At 41.8% G+C, this 12,925-nt stretch overlaps 1 protein-coding gene across 4 annotated transcripts in view; it reads right to left on the minus strand.

Annotated features, from left to right (window-relative positions):
- Positions 1-12,925, minus strand: part of f-cup (flyers-cup) — a 48,284-nt gene that overhangs the window by 14,630 nt on the left and 20,729 nt on the right. For 3 of the 4 annotated variants that reach the window (XM_067763407.1, XM_067763408.1, XM_067763409.1), the window contains exon 3: positions 10,140-10,717. In XM_067763407.1, coding sequence (XP_067619508.1) covers positions 10,140-10,717 — 578 coding nt within the window. Of the gene's footprint in view, positions 1-2,734; positions 3,001-10,139; positions 10,718-12,925 lie in introns of those variants that run through there. The other variant, XM_067763410.1, reaches the window with a different exon arrangement.

Here is a 12,925-nt window from a genome sequence, read left to right on the forward strand (position 1 = left end):
AGCCCAAGCGATTTTTCAAACCCTTCTCATATGTACATATATCCTCAACTTAAGTATGAGGTAAGAATAATTTCAAAGGAGTGTTTATGCCCCTAGAACCTACTAAAGGATTTTGCATCACTGATTTCGCTTATTCTTGAGGACAGTTTAAAAACATGTTCGCCTTGGGTCATTTTATTTGAAATAATTGTTCATTATTAATTTTTACAAAAATGCAAAGTGAGCATATAAATTTATTATATAACTTTTCTTTTAGTATTTTGTTTTAATAACTTGCTGAATTGGGTGATGGAAAGTCCGTGTTAAGCTGACATCGAAAGCGCCTGTTATTTTAAATAACTTTTGAATAGTTATAAAGAGTTAAATTTCGCAATTAGTTTCTTATAACTGGCAGTGATGCGCATCCGTTGATACCACTTTCGACCATATCCGACCAATTTTCGACATGAACCATAAATGGCCTAAACAGTCTTAAACGAGTAGAAAATATAGTAACGCGCCGGACGCCGCGCCGCCACGCCGATATTTTTGACATTCGGCGGCGGCGTGCGAAAAACGACCAAAATCGGCGGCGTATATCTCTATCTCAGACGGACGAACAACAATGACACGGAGGAAGCAAGGCAGTTATCCGCAAGGTATAAAGAAATATGCAAGCTAATTAAGAAGTCTGCTAGAAAAGACAAGAGGGAATGGGCTGACACATTAGGAAGTCGAGCTGAAGCGGCAGCCAGATTAAATAATATGAGGGAACTCTATGAGATTAGTAGGGAACTCACCGGAAAATACAGGAGTGGTCAAAAACCAGTAAAAGACTTAAACGGAAATCTTATTACTGATAGCGAACAACAAATGAGTGTATGGGTGGAACACTTCAAGAAAGTATTAAATAATTCTGTAGGTGAAGCGACCTTAAATTCCAACACTATTGCTGCAAACTACAACAACCAACCCCACTTCAATGGGGTAAACAGCGCGTCCCCTACGAAAAATGAAATAATTTCAGCAATCAAGTCCTTAAAAAGGGCAAGGCCCCAGGAACTTATGACATATATGCTGAATACCTCATAGCAGATCCAGATACCGCAGCTGAAACCTTACTTCCAATCTTCTGTGAGGTATGGGAAGAAGAATCCTACCCTCGTCAGTGGAATGAAGGCATATTTGTAAAAGTCGCAAAAAAGGGAGATACCTCTGATTGTAACAACTACAGAGGTATCACCTTACTCTCGATTCCTAGCAAAGTGTTCTCCACGATCTTACTGTCCCGAATTCAAGAGGCGGTGCACGGGACTCTAAGAGAAAATCAGTTTGGCTTTAGACAAAACCGATCCTGTATTGATCTAATAAATACCGTCCGAATCATTGTTGAACAATGCTGTGAATACAGAACATCAGCTTATTTACTTTTTATCGACTTTAAAAAGCCTTTTGATAGTCTCGACAGGAAATCTATTTGGGAAATACTACGAAAACGAGGGATGCCCAATAAAATAATCAACATTATAAAGGCAATGTATGCCGAATTTAAGTGCCGGGTCAGTCACGATGGGTGCCTCTCAGAACCCTTCGAAATTAAAACCGGGGTGCGACAGGGATGCATACTCTCGCCGCTCTTGTTTATCTTGGCATTAGACGAGGTTATGAGGAACGCAGAAAATGGTGGACACGGTGTACAGTGGACGCCTTTCACTCAGCTAGGGGATTTAGAATATGCAGACGATGTCTGTCTGCTAAGCCACAGAAGTACTGACCTTCAACACAATTTAGAAGCTGTCAACACACATGCAAAGGAGGCCGGACTAAGCATCAATACAGCGAAAACCAAATTCATAAGATGCGGCTATAGTATTTCATCAAGGCCATTGATGCTTACGGTTGACGAAAATGAAATCGAAGGTGTAGAGTCCGTTGTTTATCTTGGTAGTATTGTCTCAAATAAGAGCGGTGCAGATGAGGACGTTCAGTCTCGCATAAACAAAGCAAGAATGGTTTTTGGGCAACTGGCAAACGTGTGGAGGTCCAGCCAAATATCTTTAAAAACGAAGCTTCGACTGTTTAATTCGAATGTTAAATCAGTACTGTTTTATGCTTGCGAGACGTGGAAAAGCTCAACTTCAATTCAGAAACGTCTACAAGTTTTTATTAATAAATGTCTGCGCCGAATCCTGAAAATTCGATGGCCGGAAAGAATTTCAAATGACGACTTATGGTCTAGAACAAATCAACCAAAGGCTGCCACAGAAATAACCAAGCGTAAATGGTCGTGGATTGGTCACACTCTCAGAAGACCTCCAGTAAATATAGCCAGACAAGCATTGCGATGGAATCCACAAGGAAGCCGACGACCTGGTGCACCTGCGAAAACTTGGCGCAGAACTGTGGATAAAGAACTCGAAGACGCAGGATATACGTGGAATGACATCACAAGAACTGCACCTAACAGAATAAGATTTAAGTCGGTGGTCGAGGCCCTATGCTCCAATAGGAGTTGAGGAGGATGATGATGATGATGATGATGTGCGATATGCTACGTTCCATTTGGACTATTGTTCTTTGATACGGATAGAGTCAAGTAGCTGGTATTGCAGATGAGAAGATTTTATGTGGGGCTCCCAACCACAGCGTACGCAGGATAAGTACACAAATTTACGAATTTTGTTTAAGTTTAAAAAAAATTCAATCCAATTTATTTTAATTTAATGCTTAATTCCACTACTTTTTTTAACTTTACACTCCATTGGCAGCGGTTTTGCGATTTTGGGTTCGATTTCATCCTCGGTCTCTTGCTCGCTGGTCGAAGAAGCCATACGATATTCTCGTATGTGATAGTATAAACGCCTATGTGCCGGACCACACATACAAAACGACGTGGGCGTTTTGCGTGGCTGCTTTAAGGATGCAATTTTGTAAGTTTATTTAATTTAAATTTGACTGAAATGATCTTAAAAATATTTAAAATTGGTTAATAGCAACCGCGAACTTTGAACGACAATATCTAACTGTGTCAATCCATGGCAAACTTTTACTTAATGTAGTTTCTTTTTTTGCAAACGTTCTACTGTTTATAACGGTTAACGGAGCATGAAATTTGGTAGGACCATAACGGGGTGAAATTAATAACGACGCAATTTCAACTGATGCAATATGACATTCAAAGTATTAAAACAAATAAAAATATAAAAGTTTGCATATATACTATTCACAGATTGTGCAACATATTTCTTTTCAATGTACAGTAGACGGTTTCAGGAAAAAAACGACTCTGTGTTTCTTCAGGCTGTTGAAAAATCAAGTTCATTTAGTTATGTCTGTTCACGGATCGGTCGAAGGTGGACGGAAATGTCCGGCCCTCCCCGTTTTTTGTCAAGAGCTAAATGTAAGCTGCAAGTTTAAGTTAACTGATCACTGTAGCGTCTTCAAAGTGGAAGTTGCAGCGATTAAAGATACGGTGGATGAAACCATACTCTACAAGTCACTTATCGTTCCCGTGCTGCCATATGGTGCAGAAGCATGGACCATGACAACATCAGAGCAAACGGCTCTGGAAGTATTCGAGAGAAAAGTTCTTCGAAAGATTTATGGACCTTTACGCGTTGGCGATGGCGAGTACCGAAGAAGATTTAACGATGAGCTGTACGAATTATACGAAGACATCAACATAGTCCAGCGAATTAAAGCGCAGCGGCTGTGCTGGCTAGGCCATGTTAGAAAGTGTTTCTATCGGAACCCGCCTATGGAAGGAGAGGTAAAGTGCGGCCCCCACTCCGTTGGAAGAACCAGGTGGAAAACGATTTAAAGCGCCGGTTGGCAGAGAAGGAGCGACTGGCGCGCCTTGTTGGACGGCCATAACCGTTTAAACGGTTAAGCGTCAATTAAGTAAGTATCCTGTGCTGCCGCAGTCAGGGAATTTAACATCTAATCTGATAGCTAAGTGGCTATCAAGGCTTTGAGTTCAACTATAGCGTGCTATAGGGTGGTTTGGGAGTGCCTGACCTCGCTTGCGATTGCATCAAACTATTTTATGATAACGGTAATCTGCGTCCGGGCCATAATGATATCCCAGGCAACTATAAAGCAGATCGCCCGCATCGGTACAATTAAGCCCGATGAAGATGGTTGTAGGGATTTCGGGATTCCGCTGGTCACCTGTGTTCTGCTCTTGCATAGATGGACCTCGAATCAGCTCAGCAAGCGTTGGGTGGACACCACCTCTTGCATGGAAGCAAGAACTTTATGGCCGGAAGTGGGTGGCAGGAGGACTGCAGAAAACATTGGTTTCATCGACTCACTTTATGCTTGATTGCAGTTTTTTCCAGAACTAGGAGAAATTATTTCGGTCGCGATTCACTTGAACCTCCGGAGGATTTCTGCAAGATTGAAATCGGTTTCCCTCGTAACTATATCGTTGCTAAGCAACGATTCTCTAAGTAGATACGGCTACGACGCCGTTATTTGAAGTGGTATGACAACAAACATCCTGTCCAAGTGATCTTCACCTACTAGGGGCAACTACCACCTAACCTAACTACCGCTTCCCAAGGCAGTCGGTTCTATGTACCGGAGCGACTCGGGATTTTTCCCGACCAAGGACTGTCATTTCAGTGTGACCCCATTTAATTTGTTTCGTCCCTCCCACAAATTGTCATCCTCCCAGCAGCTCCTTGCAGCAGGACTGCTACACATTCTCTTACTCCGGGAAGGTATCGAACCCAATCCGGGTCCGTCTCCTGACCCCGGTCCTGAGAAATGGTTTTGCTGCATTTGCCAGAAAAGAATCTTCTCTGTTCAGTGTGTCTCGTGCAAGGGATGGTTGCATCGGACAGGTTGTTCTGGGCTTGATCCCAAAACCCGACGTCCACGTAACTTTTATAAATCTTTTGTGGCTCCTTGCTGCTCACGCCCAAGGGCGTCCCGTTGTCTACGCCTAAGCGCCCCCCACTACCTTCCAGCAGCCTCGCTGCTCAGCAAGCCACAAGTACCCGCTGCTGCTCGCGCCCCACGGCGCCAACAACTCAAACAGCTGATACCACTCATAACTACTACCTTCGTAGTAGAGCTGGTAGCAATGCTGAGCATCAGCCCCTGCCCCCGTCTTCGTCTCCCCCCCTCTTTTCTGGCAGCAATCGTGCAGGTCAGGGAAACAGACTCTTAGTCCCTACCTCCGTTTGCACCGTCTGCCAGCACAGAATATATAGGTTTGCGACATCCGCTCAATGCAGCTCCTGCCTTGGGTGGTGCCACTTTCCTAGATATTCTGGTCTCTGCGACGGCAACCCCTCGACGGGTTTCATCGCGCCATGTTGCCAGGTCGCAAACCCAAATCATCCGGGTACCCCAATGCTTGCCCAAGGGCACCCAGCCCCAAGGCCACAACAGCAATTGCGTCCTGGCCTTCCACAACCTAGGCGTAGTCACCCGTCACTTACCCCTAGAGTGGCGGCATCACCCCTCATGCACTTCAGAATTCTGTAGTTAAACTGTAATGGACTAACTGGGAAGATTACGGAGATAGTTGATTTCATGAAGCGGCACAACATCCGCATTGCTGCGATTCAAGAGACTAAACTCATAGCAAGATCTGCATTGCAGACCTGCTCTGGGTATAATGTCCACAGGAAAGACCGTGAGAGCGGAAATGGAGGCGGCCTCGCGTTTATTATACACCACTCTGTGCAATATTATATATTTGATCCTGGCATCGACCGCAGGGACAATGTCTTAGAACGTCAAGGCCTATCTGTCCGGTCAGGCGATGCAAATCTAGAAATCATCAACATCTACATCCCTCCTGTCACCTGTTGCCCCAGGGCGGTATCCACCCTAATATCGAGGCCTTACTCACTGGCAACAATCGCATTATCTTAGGCGATTTCAATGCCCATCACGACCTATGGCATTCAAACTTGCGGGCGGACAGTAGGGGTGAGATGTTGGCGGATCAAATAGAAGAAACGACGTTCTGCACAATAAACGGAGACGCCCCCACACGTATGGTAGGAAGCTGTCATAGCTCGCCAGATATCTCAATCGTGAGCGCAGAACTCGTAAACTGCGTCAACTGGCAGCCGATGGTAACATTGGCATCCGACCACCTGCCCATACTTATTTCGTTCGAGCGTACCGCCGACTTCATCGTCACCGAAAAACGCACTTTCATAAACTTCAAAAAAGGAAAGTGGGAAGAATATAAATCTGCAACAGACAGCAGCTTTGCTGACCTCCCTATCCCGACTGATGCCCGCCAATGGGAGCGTGCCTTCCGTAAGGTCATTGAATCCGCCAAAGACAAAGTTTCCATCGCCTTTGGTGATAAGGTGCTGTCGGATGCGAAAAAATGCGCGAGCGCTTTCTGCCGACAATATATAATGCATCCTACGGTTGACAAAGATAGACGGAGAGCCAATAGACACGCACATAAACACAAATTCAGCGCGTCACCAATCACCATCACCGCTAGAGAGGTTGAGGACGCCATTGGTCGCGCTAAACCATCCAAAGCAGTGGGCCCAGACGGCATAGCCATGCCGATGCTTAAAAACCTAGGGAAAGAGGGTTTCAAATATTTAGCGCATGTCTTCAACCAGTCTCTTTCCACCTTTGTCATACCCGAGAAATGGAAAATGGCCAAGGTGGTCCCGCTACTAAAGCCTGGGAAACCAGCTAACGTAGGTGAGTCATATCGTCCGATATCTCTCCTATCGCCAGTGGCAAAGACGCTTGAAGCCATTTTGCTCCCTTATTTCCAAGCACATTTGCAGCTAGCCCCTCATCAGCATGGCTTCAGAAAACTCCTTAGCACTACCTCCGCGCTAAATGTCATTAGCACCCAGATAAATTACAGTTTGAATCAATATCCCCACCATAGAACAGTACTCGTAGCGCTAGACCTATCAAAAGCCTTTGATACGATCAACCATGGCTCGTTACTGCAAGACCTGGAAGGGTCTACCCTTCCCCCATGTCTTAAAAGGTGGACCGCAAATTATCTGGGTCGTCGGCAGGCATCGGTGCAATTCAGAAACGAAACATCAAAACCAAGGAGAATTAAACAAGGGGTGCCACAGGGTGGTGTCCTATCCCCACTTTTGTTTAATTTCTACATATCTAAGCTACCTTCACCACCGGAAGGAGTCGCAATCGTTTCCTACGCCGATGACTGCACAATAATGGCCACAGGCCCAGGCCCAAAGATCGATGCGCTATGCAATAAAATAAACGGCTACCTCCCTGATCTCTCCAGTTTTTTCACCTCGCGAAACGCATTATCACCGATTAAGTCTTCCGCGACCTTATTTACAACATGGACGTCCCAAATGTCGACCATTTTGAACATCCACGTCGATGGCACTACGCTACCGACTGTCCTACACCCCAAAATCTTGGGTGTGACGTTTGATCAGGATCTACATTTTGGTGCGCACGCAACTCCAATTGTTCCGAGAATTCAGAGCCGTAATAAAATCGTCAAATCCCTTGCTGGCAGTACCTGGGGCAAAGATAAAGAAACGCTCATGACCACATACAAAGCAATTAGCCAACCGATTACGTGCTACGCGTCACCCATATGGTCGCCAAGCCTAAAAACTACCCACTGGAAGAAACTACAGGCCTGCCAAAATACTGCTCTCAGAATCGCCACGGGCTGTCTTCTTATGTCCCCAGAACACCATCTGCATAATGAGGCGAGAATACTCCCCATCAGGGAGAGAAATGAGATGCTGACCAAACAGTTTCTGTTGAATACCCAGAAACCTGGGCATCCCAACAGACATCTGATTGACGAACCAGCACCGCCTAGGGGCCTAAGGAGTCATCTCCGTAAGCATTTTGAGGAAATACGGCACCTGAGAACCCAGCCGTATGAAGCGAAAAAACACAAGCAGGTCCTTGGTGAACTCCATAGACAGGCGTCGGATCTTTATGTCGGGAATTGCCCGGTGAATCCAGTACTTGAAGAAAAATATCCAGAACTCGCGGAAGAGGAACGCATACTCCCCAGGGAAACGCGTGTCACTCTTGCTCAACTTCGTTCTGGATACTGTAACAGGTTAAACTCTTACCTATCCAGAATCAACCCCGACATACAAAATGTATGCCCCGCTTGCAATGTGTCACCACATGACACCAACCATCTCTTTAATTGTAATGTGGAACCAACGCCTCTAACACCCCTTTCCTTATGGTCCACCCCTGTTGAAACGGCAAGTTTCCTTGGACTCCCGTTAGAGGATATTGATGACAATTTGTGATCGGTCGCGGCTATTAGGTGGGGCGAGCATTGCTACAACAACAACAACAACCACCTAACCTAACTTAGTCGGAAATTTGTGCACTAAATTTTCGGGACGAATAGTGAGAGCCCTGCGGTTAACACCAAAACGAAACTATTTGGTGAAACTATTTTTTTTGAAACGGTCTAATGTAAGCTCTATTATTTTATAACATAGAAGTTTATTGCTCTAAAAAATGCATTGTCAAGTTCAATGCGTGTAAATACATATATATATATATATATATATATATACATATATATATATATATATATATGTTGCCTCACTTTAAAATCACTCAAAAAAAAAAAAAATCGTATCAATATAAAAAAGCACTCCCCCAGCGGGTTAGGGGGGGTCAGAATATACCCGCGGTAGGTATGCCTGTCGTAAGAGGCGACTAAAATACCAGATTCAAGGGGCTGTGTAGCGCAACCCTGCAGGTTGCCAGCGAAACATATAGCTTCTCCAAACCCAATTGTCAACCTCACCTATCCGCGGCGAATCCTGTTTCACTAACAGACGAGGCTCTGGCGACCCTAAGCTCCTTATGGAACTTGGGGTTGGGGAGGGAGGGGATGGCCTGAAGGTTTAATGTGGCCACATAAATCGTTCCCGAGATGGTCGGGCCAGCACCGGAGCGTACCGGATCTGTATCCGGCAAAGGACCATCACATCGATAACATTCTCCAAAGCCTTCGGGGAGCAACCTTATCGCTACAACAACAACAACATTAAAATGTGCAGCTTCAAGTCGTGCCAGACAATCGCTCGTTTCCTATGAAATTCGCTATGGTTCATGCTCATTTGGTTCAAACGGCTGAGCTCTTAAGTATGAGCCCGATCTCTGCGCACTGCTTAAGGATATGCCACTTATATTCCTGCGAGGAGGGGCCGCATCAACCAGGTGTTTATTGGAATTTAAACAGCCGATAAAGTGCTTTTTAAGAAACTCCATATTTGGGCTGTTCACAGCAGACCATCTGCAAAGAAAGTTATTGGGACTGCGATTGGAGCTGCGACTGAAATCAAACGTTGAAATTCCCATGCGCTCATTGTGAACTCCAATCATATAAAGCCCCGTTAATAACCGAATAAAAATACCAAAAGAGAGACTTTTTAAATTAATCGGAAACGGGATTTAAGGGGTTGTTAAATGCAATATAAAGTTATATAGCTTAACAGCTTCCTCCAGCAGAAGTGATTCTGGCGACCTCGCGTAACTAAGGGGCGCAGAAGTTCAATGTGGCTATATCGAATCGTTTCTGAGATCCTTCTGAGTGTTAATCGTTACAACCTTAATGAGAAATCAAGCTCGAATCTTATCTATGACACCTTCTCATTCTACCCACCTTACATGTGGATTTCAGTGCCCACTTCACATTAGTTTTAAATTAATACTAATACACAGCAGTATTTGCTCGCAGCTTAAGGTGATATTGAAATTTTGATATACATACATATGTATACTAAAATTTTGAATTCCGGACCCTGCTAAAAAGCTATTAGTACATATATTTGTTTTTAATTACTGGTTGAGTGATGCGCTCCTTTTCGTAAATTTCTGACTTGGCTTAATATACTTCAATATAATATGCGACCGACTTTACAAAATGCCTACCATAAATAGTAAGTAATTAATCATTATGTGAACGTATGACGTACAATCGGCAGGGATAATTCCAATATATGTGTAGCGATAAACAACAAAACTTGCTCATTCGCGGGATGAGTTATTGGTTTTTATAATTAACCAAAATTAATAGCGCATGGACAATACTTATTCTTCTATGATTTTGTTCCTTGCAAAAGTTATCGATTGTGACCACACCATTACTGTTTTTATAGCAATTTTATATCACTTACCTGTGGTTAAACCTTTGCCACTTAGCTGCAAGGCGCCCGTTTTGCGTGCCTGTTTTAGTAAATGCTTCGGCAATGCATTTTCATCTTCTGTTTTATCTCTTTTATGGAATAACGGATTCAATTGGCCCAACCGCGAGCGCACGCGACGTGTACGAGATGTAGAATTATTGATGGAGTGCATCGAATTAGTGGTGGATGTAGTGGCATCAACACCAGTTGTACCACCACCACTGCCACCACCATTCAGTCTTTCGCTGCTCATTGGATTAAAATATTGCGCTGAACTAAAACAATTACTATTTCCAGCTGCTATATCAATATCTTGATCCAAAGGAGGCCAATTTGTGTTTGGCAATCGTAAGAAATTGTTGAAGTTGTAGTTTGTATTGGAGCCGGATAGGTCGTTGGACGGCTCATTCTCTATGCTACTGAATAAATGGAATAATGGATTGTTAGCATTACTGTTGCTGGTAGTGTTGTTGCCCTGTTGGTGAGGACAATTGTCAGGGTTAAGAGGTGAAAAATCCAGATAGTTCTCTTGACTAATGCAGCGATAATAGGATGGATAATTGCGGCAACTGTAAATGGAGGCCGATTTAAGTAATGCTGCATTGCATTGCATGAACAATTCTTATAAAAACAAATATATAAACATTACCGAAGTAATCAATTACAGTGTGCACCATTTCAAGTGCCCCGAAATTGCGTTGCTTAGGCGTGTTGTGTGCCCCCCAAAAGCGGAGCGTCTTATAAGCAGTTTGACTGACTACTTACTTAGATTTGTTATTATTGTTTTAACGGCTTTCGGCACTTGTTTTATTATTGATTTACCTAGTTGTTTTTGTTTTCATTTATTATTTCATTCGGTTTTAATTGTTTTATGACTAATATAACGTGTTTTTGTTTGATTGTTCATTATTTGGAACAGCTGATCGAGTTATTGGTTTACGAATGAGCAGGAAAAGCATAAAAAATGTTGGCGAGAAAGCGAGAAAAAAGTTCAAAAGTTAAATTAACATAAAGCTGTAACTAACAGTGAACTTTATAAAATTGGAAGCAGATATGCAGAGCTTTTAAATAGTGGGAAAGGCTTTAAGTTAAAATCAGCTTTTTTCATCTATGGTAAATAAAATGGTGAAAATAAAGTATTTACCATGCATGGTGAAGATTAGAAAGCAGACAGTCGCTCAGAAAATGATGGCACCACTACGGTGTGGATTAAAGCGCCGGACTCTAAAGTGTCGAAGATTATCTGTAGGCCTTACATCCTTAGACTAAAAAAGTTGCTTCTATCATTAAAAAGAGAGGACTGTAGACTCATCCTGGGTATTCTGACTGGACACTGCCTTCTGCCGTCACATGCTTTTAAATTAGGCATGGTCAGTGATAATCAGATGTAGAAAGTGCGGGTTGGAGGAGGAATCTATCGATAACATTTTACCAGCCTAAGACTCCACCTATTAGAAGTGATACAGCTGTCAGATCTAAAAGCAGCTAGTCGCATATATCCTAGATAGCTTCGGGTATTTGCCAAGAGGACGGATTTATTTTATAACATGCATAGCTCCTGGTTTTTATAGGGGTTTGGTCGTTAAATAAACTTCTGGTAACACTACGTACTCTTTTTTTTTTTTTGAGATTTGATATAATGGCTGGAACGTTTGATTCCACTGCCAGGTAATTCTTCAAAACTTGACAAATAATTCAAAAATATTATTGTAGAATTAGTTCTTGACAAAAATTCCAAGCTTGATATTCTTCTTGTAAATCTTCTTCCTTGTTTTTATATCCGGGGCAAGTTGGTCATTTAATTTTTTAAATTATATGTATACGTGACCCGGTCTATGAAAAGGTGCTTCATTAAAGGAGTTAATCAATTGAGTTACTTTGGTAAGATTCATATTAATAAAAATATCATTTGAAGAAAAATTATTAATAAAAAGATCATATGAACTTCTAATCTTATTCAAAAAACGACAAACAAAAGTCTTATGATATACATCATCAATCAAACCACACCTACAATAAGGAGAACTGAAAACTCCAATTTTGTGTAGATATTATTTATCATATGTGTGACCAGTTAAAATTCTGTTAATTCTTGTAATATCATAAGGAGACAAACTAATTTTACGAAACCAACAAAAGTTGTTCCTTATATTAAAAATGGATGCAAACAAATTTGGGTGATCCTTTGAAAAATTTAAATAATTTGAAAAATTTAAATAAAAACCATCAAATTCATATTTCTTAAAATTTTTTGAGCCTCATCAACAGTGAATTTAACATTTTTAAAAACACGATCATAAATAGCCTTTTTACTTAATTCATCAGCTTGGTCATTACCATAAATGCTAACATGACTAGGTGTCTAAATAAAATGTATGTTATCAAATTTACTATCAATAATTTTCTTATGAATTCTAATAGCAATAGAATTAACAGTGTTATTATTTTTTAAAACTTGACATGAAACTAAACTATCAGTAAAAATAACTACATTAGAGCAATTATTAATAAAGGAAACATCAATAGCTTCTTCAATGGCTAACAATTCACCAAAAGAAGAAGAAGCTTTAAATGATAAATTAAAACAAACTTCTAATCCATTATTTAAATAAAAAATTCCACAACCAGTGTTATCATCAGAAAGAGAAGCATCATCATAAAAAATTGAAAAATTACGAGATTTATAATCATTTAAAATTTCATTATAATGACATTTAATAATATTATTTGGCAATAACGATTTTTTCATAGGTAAAGTTTTATCAATAATTAACAAA

Source organism: Eurosta solidaginis, chromosome 1 (genome assembly GCF_040869045.1).
Source record: "Eurosta solidaginis isolate ZX-2024a chromosome 1, ASM4086904v1, whole genome shotgun sequence".
Lineage (NCBI taxonomy): Eukaryota > Metazoa > Arthropoda > Insecta > Diptera > Tephritidae > Eurosta > Eurosta solidaginis.